We start from the raw sequence: 19528 nt of genomic DNA, 5'->3' as shown, positions 1-19528 counted from the left end.
TTTTTCCACACCTTTAAGCTATTTTTATTTCACTATTTTCAGGAAATACAAAGGGACATTATTTAGAATCTTACTACTTTGAAGCAAACTGCACCTTTTTGTTTATCGAAATGAAAAACATCTCCTCTGTCATAATTATTTCAACTCAAATATCTCCTGTAAATTTAGCCACTACCATTTCAAAGTGTATTATAATTTAAATTTTTATTTCCATATAATGTTTAATACATTTACTTTCACTAGCTGTGACATTTATGACAACTAGAACAATTAAAATGCTATAATTTTTCCTAAATGTTAATGTGCATTTAAAGATTCAGTAATAAAAAATTAGAAAAAGTTGCTACATAAAATTTGAACCAGTTTAAAATAAATATTTATAGATTTGTTTCGTCTCAATATTTAAAACAAAAAAAGGCAATTTTTATAAACATTTAAAAACTGGATCATAATGCAAATTAAATAACTTAATTAGCTTTTTGAATATTTTCAAAGAAACAAAAAGAGTTTAATGGGAAAAATTTAATGGGCAACATTTTTATGGCTACAAAAATTAATAAATTTTTATGAGTTTGAATACAAAAGATTTGAGACACAAACTTTTAAAGGAAAAATCTAATAAATATGAAGCATTTTTTTGAATTTATGTTAAAAATATGTGATAAAAATATATGACTCTTGCGAAGCCCATAATCATAATTTTAAAAATATGCTTAAATGTATGTTCTATTAAAATTTTAATTGAATTAAATAATTTATTTTTAATAAGTTTTCCAGTTTCTTACATTGTTGTTATATTTTAAGGAATGTAGTTTCTTATGGCAAATAAAATAAACAATTCAAGACCATGCTTAATGTTTCCATATTCTCTTTTAATCTTTATTGCCTTTCAACTAATTAAAACTGAAATGTTGTTACATTTCAACACTTCTTGTATGTTGTATGATTCTTAAGCCCCGTCTCCCCTTAACCACTTCTTAATGCTCTTCTTACATACCTTCGATTTTGATACCAAGTCTTGACTTGACAATCACTCAATTCCAATTTGTTGGCCAATTCCATGCGATCCTGTACACTCAAATATTTCTGACGTTCAAATGATTTTTCCAATGTCTGCAATTGATGATCGGTGAAGGCAGTGCGTGCCTTGCGTTGTTTCTTCGATAAACCCATTAGATTGTCACTACTCTTAATGCTGTGACCATCATCATCTTTGGCACCTGCAAATTTAACATGAAAAGAAAGACCAAATATAAATATATTGCTGTTAAAATAACACTTTTTTTAAGCGGATATTTTGTTGTGTGTTTGTTTAAAGGAAGAAACTAAAAAATTGCTTTTTTTTCTTTTCCATTGCTATTGGAGATTTCTGTCATGATCATTTATGGTTTGTTTGTGGTTTCATTATTCGCTTTTTTTCAATATTTTTCTTGTTGTTTCGCCTGGTATTATTAATTTTAAATCTTTAAATGTTTGCAAAGTTTTTCAAAGTAGACTTTGCTACAATCAACTACAAACAATTCACTAAAATTAACAACTGGCTTGTCCACATTTTAAAATTTTTTGTCTTGAGCATTTTTGTTTGTATTTTTTGTTCAGCGTAAAGTGAAATGATGCGTAAATTTTGTGTGTCATATTTATGTGCAATTAATTAAAATTATTTTGCATGCATATTCATGTTATTTTTAATACTCTTATATTGAATTAATAATTTAGAGATTTGCGTAAAAATTAGCAGAAATAAATTTATATTCGTGCAAGCCAGGTCGACTTTAAGGGGAACTAAATACATTTAAAATAATATGCTTAAATTTAACAAGGAAACATATACTCCAATTCATTGATTCAAGTGATCCTTAGGCCGAGATCTTTGAAAGATTAAGAGAAATAGAAAAACAAATCATTTATAAAAGAAAAGCTCTCGAAGGCTTAAACTGACACCTCTCCAATACAAAATTATCCTGTTTCTTAGAAAAAATCTAAAACTCTGGAAAACCTAAACTGAATCCACTTTTGTTCATATCATAATTTTTTATTTCAATTTACTTTCTTTAAAGTTTTATCCAAGAATTTTTAACTTCATTATTTTCTCATTTATTTCTCTTTTCAAATTTTCTAAAAATCTTCCTTAGCTGTAGTGCTAGATTTTTCTCATAGATTATAAATAATTTCCATTTGTATATAATAATGCTTGCGTAATTATCATTTAATAAAACATAAGCATTTAAAACAACCATAAAATTATTATATTACTTGTTTTATATTGGATTATCCATGACATTTTAATTCCAATTAACGAATTTATTAATTTAATTATGAAATTAAAAGCTTTAATAAGTAATAAATTGAAGTTATTAACTAGTTTATATGTAATAAAGCTAAAACAAGGAACTAATTGCTGTTTATGATTCCTCTTTGCTGGCTTTAAAAGCTAGTCAAATAAAAGAACTTAAATTATATATAATTTTCAATCCAAGTGAAATTATTTAGAAATAAAAGTTATTTATACAAAGTTATGAATACAAAATTTATTTTTAATAAGTTTTTAAGAAATTTAAACGATTTTAAATGATTTAACACGATCGTATATCGATCATTCTTTTAATTATTCATATCATGAAAAGTATACAGGCATGATCTTTAATAGCTTCTGGCACTTCCTTAATTTTGACAAGAGTAATCGTCATAAAAAAAATTATAATTTATTCTGGATTTCAATCACTTTGAAAAATTGATTTGTTTAGTACTGGTTTTCTAGCACATATTCACAATTTTTCTTGAAATTTTCCTTGAACATTTTGCATAAATGATGATAAAATATGAAGCTTTGAATTTCATATTTCAATGCATGAGTGGTTGTGGGCTTGTTACCATAGATCTTTGACTTGAAATAACCCCATAAAAAGAAATTAAACACGATCAAGGTGCCAATTCTGATCAACGAAACGAGCGAGTAGACGATCAGGAAATATCTCATGCTATAATTGAATTGGTTCACCAACTTCACATCACATATAACATATCTTTCACATCAATATCATCCAACATCGGCAAAAAGAACTGTGTTATCATGCCTCGACATCGATCATCAGTAAAAGTTACTGTTTGATCAGCCACATTTTAGGAGAACTATGGTAAAATCATACCTCAAGCCTGAAATCCGCACAAAACAGTGACACGTTGGGGATGAATTTAACCCTAAATTAGGGAATTTTTAGGATAGCAAAGTCATCAAAGTGAAAATTTTCTGCAATAGGATGTGATTTTAGTCATCACCAAAAACCAATCCTAAAGAGAGGGAGAATTTCGTGTCTACTGGACTTTTAAGCCTACTAATCCTAGAAAAATGGCTGATTCAATAATTAAAAATATAAAATGAATTTCGATCATATCATACGATATATCTTTTGATCATTCCCTTGCAATGTTTAATTACACTGAATATCGATTTATGTACGACTAGCAAACATTTTTAAAAGAAAAGTTAAAGTAGCATTATTTAAAATTAATCTTCAGCTCGTTCCATGACTTTACAGATTTAGTAGATGCGACATCTAGCTGTAGCCGCTAAGTATGGCTAGGGCAGCCTCTTCTTTGGCTACATTGAGAGTTCCAGTTGGGAGAGAGTTTGATCTACCAGATTTGAATTATATATTATGGGCGTTATAAATTAGGCGCTTGTCTTTGAATTGACCGTAGTAAGAAAGTTTGTAGAGTGAACAGAATTTGCCAACCACTTTAATATTAATATATCAAATTCGACTGCTACAAATTGGTACACTCATTTTCTTTTCGGAACTCGTAGTTTAAGTTCCGATGAATATATTGCACCAGCGACGTCGGTCGAATGTTGAAGGGACTTCGGTCGTCTGTTCAATACAGAGGCTTTGGCCAGCTGTTCAATACAGATATTTCGATAGTCTGCTCAGTACTGGGGCTACGGCTGACTGTTCAAGACAGAGGCTTCGACCAGCTGTTCAATACAGATACTTCGGTATAGGGGCTTCGGGTGACTGTTCAAGACAGAGGCCTCGGGCAAATATTCAAGACTGGGGCTTCGGCCAACTGTTCAATAAAGAGACTTTGGTCATCTGTTAAAGACAGAGACTTCGGTCGTCTGTTCTGCACCGACGCTTCGTCCTTTTGTGGATCCAAAAGTCTACCATGGACTGGACTCAGCCGACGACAAAACCACGTTACAAGTTCTGGAGAGTTGTTGTTTAATCATGGACAATGAATGGAATGAAATTGTAAAATAAGTTTTAAGTTATTTTGAATGTGGATACAATAAATCATCCCACACCATATGAAGGAAGTAGGTGAAGGTTGTATAAATTCAGTTCATATTGTAATATTTGAAGACAGTGATGTATTGATGCCTAATCGTTAAACTTCAAAAATATATTTTTTTCATTTCGTCCAGCATTTTTAAAATTTAAAAAATGTTTGTGTAGAATTGAAACATTCCTGTGATTTTGATGACGTGTATAGGACAAGAAAAACTTCTAATCTTAAATTAATAAAGGAGCAGATCCAACATTTTTCAACATTTTTCTTTTTTTTCGTTTTTTACATTTAAAATTTTCGGTTTTGGGGGGAATTTTTTTTATTTCAACCCCTGGATCCTCACTTATCGTTATATTGTTCTTTTCAGAAGATCAAAATTAACAAAAAGTTAGTCTTTATATTAAATTTTCCTATTAGAATACAATTTCGGCTCTAGTTCCCTTTTAGAAAGAATTTATCAAGGTTTGCCAAAAATCTTGAAATTTTGAACTTGTTAAAACATTTTTTTATTATAAAATTATAATATTCTAAAACAAATCTAATTAAACACAATTAAACAAAAAAAAATTCAATTAATTTTCAAAAACCCCATATAAAAACAAAAGATTTAAGCAACAAACATTTTATTTATATGATCATTTCACATTTAACAAAAAAAAATAAGAAAATTTTATAATTATTAAAACAATTAGTAACTAACAAATGACTGTAAACTAATACAAAACTAACTTACTTAATGCAACAAAAACAACAACACCAACACAGACAGTATTTTAATTTATAGTTTAGTTCAGTTAAATGTAAAACACTTAATAAGGAAATTGAAGATTTGATTTATTTTCCGCTAAACAACAACGCCACACATTACTAAACTATAAACATTCAGACATACTCATAGAAATAAATAAGTATGTATAAGGAGTGTGTTAGTTAGTTAACTTAGCCCAGAAACTTAAAATAAATGTTTAATGAAAATTAAAACGATATTTAAAATGAGAGAGTAGCAAAAAAGAAAAAAAAAACTAAACTGTAAAACATTTCCGCAAAATGTGGTTAAATGTTTTCTTTAAGACATTAAACCGGCACGCTAAGAAAACAAAATTAAGTAAATAGATACATTCATACAAGTTAAACTATACAATATATAGTGGTGGAGTAGAGTGAAATATAAAACAACAAACTCATTGAATAAATGAATGAATCAACGAACAAATAAACTGACTGACTGACTAACTGACTAACTGACTAAATGAATGAATGAATGAGTGAGTTAAGGATGGTTGGTTGTTGGTTTGTGTGTTTGCTTGAGGTTCGTTTGGTGTTTAGAAAATCTACCACAAAAACTTTTTAAACTTTAAAAGAAAATGTAATCAAAGTGTAAATGATTTAGTTCATATTAAATGCTTTGGTAATCATGAAGTATGCCAATTCTTTTGTGATGTAGAAGAAAATATTCTTTTCGGAGGCACAGTGGTTTTAAAGGCAGTAAAAGGAATTTAAAAACCAGGTTATTATCATAACGATCTTTATGTATTAGTTTCCAGAAGAACATATTTCCAAAATTCATTATATAGCTAACTACTAGCACAATTAAACTCTGCCTAACATTAAAACGCTTAGAATTTTGTTTCATTGCTAAACTCTCACAAAATTATCTCAAACAAAGCAAAATGTAGATCATAATATAGATTTTCAATAGAAACAATTAGTTTTTTCTCTAAAAATATTGATCACCAGAAATTTTGTTCTCATTTCTTCATTTATAAAAGGTTGAGGTTCTCAACATTTTGTCAACATTTTAAAAAAAGATCTTAGAAACTTGTTCACTCTTGTTTTCTACAATTTTCACACCCTGAAGCTCATCTTGTATTCCATAAACTGTTGTTGTCAGAGTGCAAACTAACATACTCAAACCTATTGCTCCATTGTGATTCCAAGCATAATTCTCTCTACTAAACCAATCTAAACATAAAGTTCATAATACACTCCTATTCAATGATGTTAGATCAAATACTTCATCGAAGACAACATATCCTATTAAGATCAATCTTTTCCTCAACATCATGTCTTAGTAGCTAAATAGTTATTTAAAAATTATTATATCAACCATCTAATTGCCGAAAATCCAGGAGATCCCATGAAGATCAATCCTTTCCTCAATTACACGTACTAGTGGCAAAGGAAGTGTTTCAAAATCATTGCATCAAAAATCCAGTTGCTGAAAATTTCACCCACTGAGACTGTTTTCAGCTGTACAAAGCAGAAGCACATTCAATTTGTTTATATCCAAATGTGGGCCACAGTTTTCTATCTTGCGATCATTTCTGATATCATATCTCATATTAGACATAAAGTAGTATCCTCTTGAATCCCTGAACTCAAATAATTCCAAACTGCTCTGAAATTTAGCTAAGAGATCAACGGCAGTCAAGTGCTGTGTTCAATCTCTGGAATGAGGATTCAAGGTCGAAGCAATAACGGCATTTGGGAGACGGTACTGTTCATAAATTCTTTATTGTTGAGACGATGTTATGGCAATCAGTTCCTTGGAGTCTATTTCGGAACTCTAACGATAGAGCAACTTGAAGTCTGCAGTATAAAAGTTAACAGTCTTCTTCTAACTGAAATGTCATTTCGCTAAGCATTGAATTTATGCATAATTTCAACGGAGATAGCGAAGTGATACTCTGTAACGAAGTGAAATGTAGATGACTTTCCGAATTCAGCTCTTTCTTCATTGTCTAAAATAGACGTTAAGCAGTTGTACAGACGACATTATAAGTATACCTTCCACAACTCGCTTAATTAAAAGAATCTCAGTCTGTAAATCGCTACAGTGACCCAGCAAACTTTCTGATATGCGACTGTGATCCCTGAAATATTTCGCCAACCAATGCTGGACAGTATCATCTTACTATGATCGCAAATATTCCCACACTATTTTCGAAATGTAACATAGAGGAATAGCCGAGTCCATCACCATCTCTTTCCTTCCAAGTGGCAGTAGATTTAGGAGTATATCCAGCACATTCAAGGATGTAGTGCGAAGAGAAGACCACTAAATAGTAGTCCTATATTTAAGAGATGTTTCCAATCTGCAACGAAGTACAACGTAGTCGACTTTCCGAGTTAATCGCTACCTTAACGGCAGATGTCCAGACAACATTATATACAAGTCAATTTGCAACATTCTCAATCGGAGTATCTCTGTCTGAAAAACACTACTGCAATCTATCAGACTTTCTGGTATGGCACAGAAATTCACGCAGATATCCCATCACTCACACGATTATGAAACTTGGAGCCATCAGGTAATAGCTATGCCTACTTCTACAAGGAGGCATATCCTTCGCCAAGCATTGAAGGCCATTATGCTCGTTATCTAGATAATTGGATGTATCTTTACAGAGGAGATATGATTGACTATCCATTTCAAATCTTCAGTAACCATAATCTTGATATGATAACATAGATAAATATCCGAGTGCATCGCCATTTCCTTCCCTACCAAATCAAGTGGCAGTACATTTATCAGTATATCTAGAAAATCCGATGATGTAGTCTGAAGAGCACTATTAATACATATTGGGAGTATTCTCTGTATATTTAGCAACTTTTCCACATAATTACCAATATGAAACGATGAGTTAAAAGTCATATATCTTCTAGTTTCAGTCAGAGCTAACGACATGTAAAGCAGTCTCCCTCAGTCTCTCTGATGGAATGAAATCCAATACAGATCTACTCCTTTACAGAGTTTGCAGAAGAAAATGTGTTAGACTTATTGGATTAATATCCGTCCGCTATTCTCCGTTTTCGGAAGCAATTATACCAAAATATTAGTAAGATTGATATCGATAATGAGTGAGAAGTCCCATTAAAGAAAACGAGTGAAGATCACATCACATTTTTTTTATATTGTACTTCCCCTTTAAAGCGAACTAGCAAAGAGCACATACTCATGCTTAGCAGTCTCTTTTAATCCCTTTCTCTCTGTCTGCCTATGGGTGCTGATGGAATGATAAGAGATATGCATCAATAGTTTATCGTGTCGAAAGCATGAAATCCTTAGAGGCAAATAAGCAATGAGATTTGAAGTGATCTGGATTCAGCTGACAGTAAGAGTAAACGCTTAATAGTCAAGGAGCTATGAGATCCAATGTTATCTATAATTTTGATGGTATAAATTCATCAGATGCCAAAGTCTACTGCATCAGCAACATATCAGACTCTGATCAGACCACAAAGTTACTTTGTCCGAAATACCCGGAAATAGACTGAATACAATATTAATTTTCATATATTTAACTAGAACTTTCTTATTAAAATTAATTATTTTTGCACTCAACCCCACTGTGAACCCCTTAACAACATGAATTTCCTCTAAACTTTATAACCCAACTGACTCACTGGCTTCTCTGACTCCGCTGGCTGTACATGTAACTAACAATAAATTATGTAAAATCATATTAGTAGTAAATGTTAAAGGAAAAACGAAGAAAACACTAAAGTTTAATAAAAGAAAAATACATAAAGATAAGATAAAATGAATTTATAACTACTTTATAAAATAAGTTTTTCAAACACAAACCAGCTCTTCAATGAAATGTTATGATTTCAGTATTTTTTTTCCCCCAACTAATGTGAAAATTAATGTTAATCTCAAGAATTCTTTTGTTTTGTTCCCTTAAAACAAAAACTGTCTAACTGACGGTCGGGTTGGACTGACTGAAACACCTTACAGGGGGGGGAATTTAGAGATAAAAGTGTTGGTTTGTTTTTTTTTGTAAGAAATTGTAACATCCTCTGTAGTTCATTGTTTGTTGTTTTGCATTAATGTATAATTAAGTGTTTTGTGGCTAAATTGCATTAAACATGGTTAAATGCGCAACTGTAAATTGTTGTAGCTTCTTTTTTTTCCTGATGTTTGATGATCTTTTTGTTGTTGTTTTGTAGTTTTTTTTATTTAGTTTAAAGTAAATTTACTGCTCTACTACACTTTTTCATTCCTTTTAACAATAAAACATTAAAAATGAAAATGAAGAAACCCCAGTCAGCCAGCCTGCTCGTAGAGGTTTTTTATTACATAAATGTGGTTTATATGCATTTTTTTTATTTATCTTTTTGCATTTCAATTAAGTTTGTGCTGCATTTTTTTCTCTCTCTGTATAGTTTAGCTAAGGAATTTTGCTTTATTTACACTATAAAATATTAGAGCTATTTCCTAGAGTTTAGAGCAAAATTGAGCTACATTAGGTTTGAGGGAATTGAGATCAAAGATATTTCAAATAATGGTAGTTAGAATTAATGAAAAATGTTAACAAACTTTCTCTATAATAATCATAGCAATCACTTATTTAAACAACAAACATAAAACATATCTTTACTTCTGAAATACTATAAAGAATTGTCGACCATTTTCAGCGATAAACTATCGATCATCCATATCACATAACAGAGAGAGATCAACCAAGAGTATGTGCTCTTTACTCCTTCCATCGTGATCAATCTTACTCACAGGGCCAAATATCTTGGTATAATTCTGGATATTAAATCGAGTTTCAAACTAAATATTGTGGAGGGGAATAAGAAGATGACAGTCAATATTAGATCGCGCAAAAGTGAAATAGGAAATAGTTGAGAATGTTTCTTGAATATCAATGAGAAATTTTCTCAATTTTTCAAAGATCATTAGTTAAAGATCAGTAGAGACAAATTTAAACTTCATTTGTTCCTAATTAACACTTTAAAAACTAAATTAATTCCCAACAATTAAATTTGTTTAATAAATCAGTATGATCTGCTTAAAAAATTATAAAATTTCTTCTATTTTAAATACTTTACTTAAGCCTTAATACTTGAAACTTAGCTGTAGAGTATTTTTCAAATCACTTACGATCACTGCTTAACTTCCTCTACTTGTTTTCTTCGTCTGAACAAAGAAAAACAATTTTGCGGTTTTATGGAAAATGTAGTCATGTATGTTGTTAAACGATTATCGTTATTTAATCTAAAACTTTTAAAAATGTTGCTGTTTTGCTCTGCACAAAAAAAAACAACTTTTCTAGATCATGTATTGCCACGATCGTAAAAGAACAACAAACTGATGGAAAAAAGGGTTATTATAACAGTAAAATTCTATTTGTTTAAAGCCAAGCCAAACAAAATCTAAAATCAACACAAAAATTAACATAAGTTTGCGTGCATTTGATCATAAAACAAAAACACACTAAATTAATCAAAAAATATGAAGAAAGAAAAAAAAACAGCAGCAGATAAACTGTAAGCAAACGAAAGACTTAAGCAACAAACTTGTATAAGTAATTTCAAAACAGTTTTATTTTAAAATCCAGAATAATTTATTAATAATTACAAAAATCTTCCAAGAAGAAAAAAAAAACATTTAATTATTATAATTACCAATGTGTTAATCATAAAATAAAATTAACTTTTAAATGCCAGCCAAGAACAAAAACTCAACAAATTAATTTTAAATTAAAAATTTTTGAAATGTGGCGAAAAAAAAACTGCTGTTGAAAAATTCCAGAAATATTTTTTCAACAACTCGTGTCACTTGAGACGCGTGCGATTATCATGTGATTACGTTTTTAATACTTTGAGAGAGAGACATTTTATTTAGTTTTTGACAGGAAAAATTTGGTATTAAAAACAAAGAAACCCACACAGAAATTGTTAAAAAAAAAACTGATTTTATTCATGTTAAATGTTTCAAACAAGTGATTGATACTTTGAAGTCGGTCATAATATTTGAAATTGATACTTAAATCACAAAAAAAGTAAAATGTTAAATAAGGAGAACAGAGACAAAAACACATATTTTTTTAATAACAAAGTAGAGTCAATGAATAACAATAAACATTCTAATATAAAAATACACTGAGAAAAAAAAATTTGATAGAAAATTCTTCAGTTTTAAAGAAAACGGTTCCAAATTTTTTTCCAGCTAATAACAGCTTCAAAATAATTGAAAATAAGGTGAAATAGTTGCAGTTCAAAATAGCTTCAGTAGCAATGAATTCATCAAAGGCACAGTTTCGAAAGGAAAGGTTAATCCTATTACGAATGTTGTCTTATACAAATTTATAATCATTGATGTTTCTTTTCCATTTGGACCCTTTAGTAAACTAAAGGGTCCAAATGGAAAAGACTCTAACAAAAATTAAGATGAAATAATCCAGTATATTTAGAGAGAAGAGATTTTACACCACGCCGAAGGATATTAATCCAATAAGTCCCCTTTCACACTAGGCAATTTAGTTGCGCAAGTCTCTTGTGTTTGTAGATGGCAGAGGTAATGTCGGGTTAAGGAGAAGAAAATTTTACATGCTGTTTTGTTGTTGGGCAATAGACTTGCGCAACTAAATTGCCTAGTGTGAAAGGGGTCTAACACAATCATATTTTCTTCTGAAAACACAATAAAGTATTATCAGCATTAATTTATTGATCATCCCATATAACAGAGAGAGAGGTAAACTGAGACTACTCTACATGAGTATGTGCTTTCACTCCTTCACTTTAAGGGGATCTACAAAATAATCGTTTTAAACTTCGTCGAGATAAATCTTGCCCACAACCCCAAAAATCTTGTTTTAATTAGGGATATTAAAATAGTTCAATTCTTAATGTCATGATTCGGCAAAAGTTCCATAGGAACTGCTTGTCCGATTCTTGTATATGGGGTTACAGCTTGATGATCTGCTCTGAAGATACAGGAGCTATCTGGGAATGTGTGAAATGTGCTCTTCATCCTCGGATGTGTTAGATATCTTCCGAAATCTTCGGCGACTATGTGTGGTGGGAAACGAGATGGCAATAAACTCGTTCATTTATCTGAGTTATATCTCGCTATGTTGTGAAAATACTTGGGATCATAGAAAGATTCTGAAAAATACTGAAAGCTCGCCATACCAGAAAGGCTGCTGCATCACTGTAGTGTTACTAAAGGCTCAAAAAGTATGTTGTACTTCGCTGCAGAGTAGAAAAATCTGCGACATCTATGATCAAATGAAGAAGAAGACAGTCGATATTACCTCCTGCAAAAGAGCCGTTATAAAGAATTAAAGCTGCTCGTTCGATTCTTGAATATGGAGTTACTGTTTGATGGCCTATTCTTTGCACTGTATCCACGAATGTGCTAGGAATATTCTTGAATCTTCTGCCACTTCATTTGGTAGGAAAAGAAATGGCGATGCCCATGGATATTCGTCTATGCTATATTTTGAAATGGTGGTCATGGGATATACTTCAGAAATCTCATTCCCATAATAAAAATGCTGCTGCATCACTGAAGTGTTTTCCATACAGAGATTCTAGCAAAATACTTATTGGCTGAATGTCTCCTCCACAACTGCCATAAAAATCTATTCTAATAGTTGAATTGCAATTTCAGTTTAAGACTAGGAAACAAGGTAATGATTAACTTGGGAAGTCTTCTAAGCTGTACTTCGCTACAGTGTAGAAACATCTGCAGCTATTGTAAGATTATGGCTACTCATACCACCTTTGGAGTGATCCATTAACGGTAGATATTTCTGGTAGAAGAAGGTACGTAAACTCTTATACTGATGGCTCCTAGTTTTTATCGTGTATTTCCCTTCCTCATTTTTATTGGTTTGTAATATCGCATCTATCTCAGTGTTTCTACTTCCCAGTATTACTCTACCTTAATGAAGTTAGACTCATTTCTGTGTCTTCCCCATAATTCTCTCAGTGCTAATTTATATTTTTTTTAATTTTAGCCCATAAATGTATTTTTTTTTCATCTTTTCAATCACAAATTGACCAGAATATTCATATTTATAGAACGTTTGTTCGCTAACTCGTTTAGTCTTATATTTTTTTTTTGTATGTCATACATTTTCAGCTAATAAATGACTGAATGAGAGAGTGAACGAGTGAGTGAATGACTAACTGGCTGGGTGACTGACTGCCTAAACTTGGGCTGTGGAAACATTTATGATGTTTTTTTTTTTTAGTGCTGCTCTATACTGAATGATGTTTGGACGAGAATACATACAGCAAACAAGTGATGAAGTGAAGTGTAAAGTGATCAAATTGTATGATCAAACTTGACGTACGATCACACTCTAATTTCAGCTTGATTAAACATTTAGAGAAGTAAAAAAAAAAACAAACAAATAATAAGAGAGTTTCTTTTAAATGGTATGCAGAGTGAAATTGATCTGTGGGATCTATAAGGAATTTAATAAATATAATTTTAAGGAATTTAAAAGGTTTCTTTTATAAAAGACTTTTACTTTAAATGAAATTTTTTAACAATGACATCATTGATCGTCATAATTATATAGCAATATAAGAAAACCAATGATGAGTAAAGGAAACCATTAAAATCACATAAAATATATAATTATTTAAATAAAAAAACAATTATTAATTTATTGAAAAGCAAAATATTTCTTTAAACTGACCCCTAAACTAAAATCATTAGTTTCCATAATTATTTATTTAAAACCGCGCCTTTATAACTAGACATTTAAATGTATTTGTTTCTGTATTTTTTTTGCCTAATATCAATCTTTTAAACAAATTTTATTTGTGGTTTCTCATATTTAACCAGCTATTTATTTTTTTTTAACTTATTAACTTGTCTATAAGTTTTTTCTTTAAATCGAATTGTATTTCTGCTTGTAGGTTTTTTGTATTCGTTTAAATACATTTATTTTATAAGTATTTATTTTTTGAGTAGGAGTTAATTTTTATTTTAAAACTTTTGTGTTAAAGTTGTTAACAGCGTTTTTGAACTCATTTTGTCTTAATGATTGCAGTGTTTTTTTTTGTTTGTGTTCTTTTTAAATCTTTATTAATTGTATTCATATAGAAACAAAAAACTATAAAAGAAACATGTTTATTTTAAATTCAATTTTTTATTATTTCTTTTTTTAATTTGTTTGTTTTTATTTCGAAAACATTTAGCAAATTAATACTAACAATCAAATCATTTTGTTTTTATATGACTTTTGTTCATGGTATGGCAACAAGATTTATGATTATTGAACTGATAACGATTGAATGGTCAAACATTTGGGAATTTATAAAATATTAATTTCTTAAATGTTGTGGAAACAAAAAAAATAATGTTAAAAAAAAAACAGCAGAAATGTTGTTTGCCAAATAATGGGTGTTAAGTAGAAATATAAATGTGGTAAGACAGACAACCTTGCTAGATTTGAGTGGTCTAACTATGATGAATTGATGTTTTGTTAAAATTGTTGGTATTTAATTTTTAGGCTTAAAAAAGGTGCCGCTAAGGCACACCGATTGCTCTCCAAAGCTTATGGTGAATGTGTTCCAGCGGTTTCAACATGCGAGAGTCGGTTTCTGAGGTTCAGAAATAGTGATTTTGAAACGAAAGACAAGAGGCCTGCCAAGAATTGGCCAGTTTGCAGACCAAGAATTGGAGGAATTACTCCATGAAGATTGTTGTCCAACTCAATATAGCCAAATATCCATGGTGAGAGCAAAGTGTATTATGGGCTGCAGAAATCTGGCCAGACCATCACAGGGAACCTGTACCGAACTGATGCTAATGTCTTGATTACTGAACTACTTCTTGGTAATGCAGAGGGTATTTAGCATTCATAACAAAATTTGTAATTAGTCAATGACAATAACAGACTTCTTTCTATAATAAACCTCTCTCATCACGATCATTTAAGAATTTTAAAAAATTGTTTATACCCTTCACCTTCGTGAGAAGGGTATATGTAAGTTTGTCATTCCGTTTGTAATTTCCACAATATAATTTCCAACCCTATAAAGTATATATATTCTGGATCCTTATAGATAGCGGAGTCGATTAAACTGTCTGTCCGCCTGTCTGTTGAAATCAATTTTCTGAAGACCCCAGATATCTTCGGGATCCAAATCTTCAATAATTTCGTCAGACATGCTTTCGGGAAGTTTCATATTTAAAATCATCAAAATCGGTCTACAAATGGCTGAGATATGATTAAAAAACCAGGGCAACCTCGATTTTTTACCTATTTTTGACATATATCTGGATACTAAGACATGAATATAGACAATATGGATATCTAATGATAAATATTTGGAAGACCTTTACAACGACGTATAAAGGACCATAGTAAGTTGGACCTACAATGGTTCAAAATTGGAAATATTTTTTAATCCGAATTTTTTTTAACCCAAAAAAAAATTTAAAAAACAAAAATTTTTTTTTTTAAAATTTAAAAATTTTTAAAATTTAAAAAATAAAATAACAATTCCAAATTTTTTTTTCCAAAAAATGAAAAAAACTACTTTGAAAAAAATACATTTTTTTTAACTAAAAATATTAAAAAATTTTATTTTGAAGTTTAATTTGGTGAAGGGTATATAAGATTCGGCACAGCTGAATATATCTCTCTTACTTATTCTTTAATAAAATTGCAATTAATACAAATTTCCTAAATTGTATTTAGATTTTTTCAAACATGCTACCAATACATCAATTAATTTATTAAAAAAAATTAACAATTCTAATATTAATTCAACACTTTCGTTTGAAACGAAAAATACAAATTAACAAAAGTAACGAAAATTCTATAAAATACATAGGAAATGTAATTTTTCAAAACACATTTGGTGAAAAAATAGTAATAATGTTGCCGGTATATGATTGTTGGTTTGTAATAATTATGAATTCCACAAAATACTTCATGTATTAAATTATGCATTAAGCACCTCATATATTTTGTTGTAGATTAACAAATACAAACACACAATTATTATAAAAAAAAAAAACTTTACACACGCACACCGTTTGTATTCTCTTACATTCGCACTGTATTACACTGAACAACAAAATTAAATGCACACAATTCGCAAGATAAACAAATAACTTCCGAGGAAGAGATCAAGAAGTAGAATTTCTCATAACGGATTCTAATGAAAATGTCAACTGTAGCAATAAATGGAGGCTAAACTTGTGCCATAATATTTTTTGAGAGCAAAATATTGACCTTTTTCTGCCTTTTTTGCAGAAAAAACCTTTTAAGTAATGTACTGGACATGCCTTTGAAATGTATTTAATTTGGTGCCATATTAATGGCTATATATATTCATTATAGTACCAAAAATGCGATTTTGTAAAAAGAAGGCAAAAAAAATGTTGCCTTTTTTAAGAAAAAATGTTGCCTTTATTTCTTACACCAACTGGGTTGCATACAAAACTGGATTACTACACGAATTGTAAGGAATAGCATTAACTATAGAAAGAAATTGAAATAATGTTTAGAACCAAACATTTTGCTGGAAGGTACTCTATTCAAAATTAATGTATTTGAAAATACCAAAGTATTTGGATTTAAATTGTACCATAAAAAGTACTTTGGTACCAAATTGATTAACTCTGCTGGCTTAGTGTTAAAATAAATGAATGAATTTGTGGTTTTTATTGTTTCAAACTTTTGAGGAACCAGAAATATGTATTTAAAACAAAATAAGCTTAAAAAAAATACCCATAACAAATGTTCATACAAGTTTAAAATGTATCTGCTATATATTGTGTATGTTAGCACAACAGCCACAACTAAAACCACAAACAATGTTTGTTATTTTGTTAACTTTAGTTTTTAAACTATTGAATGGATACATATTTAAAGCAATAAGTATCTGTGAGTATAGAAATGCATAAGTATTTGTAACATTGAACAAATGAGCAACTAAATAGTTACAATTTATGAACAAAAATTTTGTTATTAATAATGATGATGATAAAATGAAATCAAAATTCATACATAGTTGTTGTAAAAACAACAACAACAATAACACTTTAGTCTTACATACACCCTGATATAAAACGGAATTTGTTAATTTATTAAAACAATCAAAAAATTAACAGATCACAACAAAAATAACAATAATATAAAACGTATAGAAACAAATAGATTGATAAAAACAAATTTGAAAATTTTTAGGGTTTTTAAATTAACAACCAAATGAGATAGTGTTTTAGTTGGTTGGTTGGTGAATAAACTTTTCAAATTGTTTAAGAAAATACTGTTACTTTCCTATAAATGCAAAATAAATAAATTTACTTTTTCATCTAGGCCTAGCAAACCTAAAGGTATCGAGAATTAAGTGTATATATCCAACAAAATCTTGTTAATATTGTAGCATTTCTGATTAACTTACTTTGTAATGACTACTACATACTGCCTGAATTACCTCGAGGCAGTATGCTAATACCTGACTTATAACCTGATATGTATACACATATTTATTAGACATCAGCTAACAGTTATTGAAAGCTCTTAAATTCTCACATTACAAAGAAGAAATTTAATTATTAGTTAATTAAAAAGCTTTTAGGTTGTCTGCTTTCCATATGATGGCAAACTTTCAGATTGTGTCTTAATTGTGAACAAATTATTAAATACCAAAAATAGTATTTTTATCCTTTCCCATTTAAAACTTCGTAATGACTTGCAATTACTAAACAACTTACTTTTCAATTACTATGTATTTCATACAATCTGCATTACATAGAAGTAGTTTGGTAATGACATACATATAATATGATGTATAAGTACTATGGATGTCATCCGAATAATCGATGAAGAAAAATAATTTTTATTCGAATGACTAAAAAATTATTCGATTAATAATTTTCGAATAAATTTATTTACAAGCTAAAATTTAAAAAAAAATAGTTTATATTAATAGAACATGTATTGAAGAAAATCAGTAATTTCATTATTGGTTAACTAAAAATATTTTAGGTTGTCGCTCTTCCATGTGATGGCAAAATTGTGTCTTAATTGCAAACAATTGTTAATATTTAAAAAAGAGTATTTTTTTTTCTTTCCCAGCTAAAACTTGAAAATAACTTGCAATTAACAAAAAAATAATATTTATTCGAATGACTAAAAAATTATCCGATCAATAATTGTCGAATAATCTATTATTCGAATAAATTTATTTTCAAGGTAAAATTTAAAAATATTTTTTAACTTAAAAATGTGGGATTTTTTTTAAATTTTTAGCTCTTATTTTGAAACATTTGTACAATATAAATTTATTCGGAGTATTGGGCATTGTTAGCTATGGCATCTTCGCAACTTTTAGACAACATATGAATTCCGAATCAAAAGAGGCCAATTTCGGATACTCTATTCTGAAGTGAAGCGTATCCCAGAGAGCGTTCTGCATCGTCCAAAAATTAGTGGTCGGACGGGGCAAGGTCTGGACTATAAAGCATCCCAACCACTTCCTTCTAAATAGTTTTTAACAGGTATTTCAACATGTGACCTAGAGTTGCAATGATGGAATATTACGGTTCATGTCAGCCCGCTTCAAACGAATCAGTTGCGTTCGGTACAGGTTCCCTGTGATGGTCTGTCCAGATTTCAACAGATCATAATAAATAGGACTCTTTTGGTCCCTCCAAATACAGAGCATTACCTTAACGCCATGGATATTTGCCTTTGGTATCGATTCGGCTGGTTGACCCGGCATCACATATGATCTCTTAGGCTTCGGGATATCGGAATGGATACATTTTTCTTCGCAAGTAATGATTCGGTCCAAAAACATTTTCATTTCAATCATCTTTTCAGACTTCCAACAACAGTCTTTCAAAGTCTCTCAGCTTCATTTCGTATGGTACCCAATTTCATTCCTGCTGCTTGAAAACGTTTAGAAATTTCTGATTGAGTAGACAACAATCTTCATGGAGTAATGCCTCAAATTCTTGGTATTCAAACTTTTTCGGCTGGTCTGGGCGATCTTTGTGTTCCGTGTCAAAATCACCACTTCTGAATAGCGTAAATCATCTCTCACATATTGAAACCGATGAAATCCATTCATCATAAGCTTTGGTAAGCAATCTGTTTGCTTCAGCTGTACTTTTTTTCAAATTAAAGAAGTAAAGCAAAACATCCCACATATGACGCTTTGTTGGCACAAAATTCGACATTTTCGAATTAAAAAAAAAAACTTTGTAGTTTACACTATGTAAATCCCGCATTTGTAAGACATCCACCCAAAAATACACATTCTAGCGTATTTAAGCAGAAAATGTGGATTATCTCATTCGAACCTATCAATTTCACAATGAACTGGATTTCATGTGATTTGAAGTAGCATTTCAGACTTCCAAAATCGTCTTTCAAGGTCTCTCAGCTTCAATTCATAAGGTACCTACTCAATTTCGCTGCTTTTGATTGAAGCCGGCTGCTTAAACGGTTTGAAATTGCAG

The 19528-nt window shown here is 30.1% G+C and overlaps 1 protein-coding gene across 1 annotated transcript in view; it reads right to left on the bottom strand.

Moving 5' to 3' along the window:
• The window catches only part of B-H2 (homeobox protein BarH2), a 40451-nt gene that overhangs the window by 7025 nt on the left and 13898 nt on the right, over window positions 1–19528 (bottom strand). The window contains exon 2 of the mRNA XM_065507548.1: window positions 998–1220. Within this exon, the coding sequence (XP_065363620.1) occupies window positions 998–1220 (223 nt within the window). The remainder of the gene's footprint in view (window positions 1–997; window positions 1221–19528) is intronic.

This window comes from Calliphora vicina, chromosome 4 (assembly GCF_958450345.1).
Source record: "Calliphora vicina chromosome 4, idCalVici1.1, whole genome shotgun sequence".
In the NCBI taxonomy this organism is placed as follows: domain Eukaryota; kingdom Metazoa; phylum Arthropoda; class Insecta; order Diptera; family Calliphoridae; genus Calliphora; species Calliphora vicina.
This window is presented reverse-complemented; position numbering and strand designations above follow the sequence as displayed.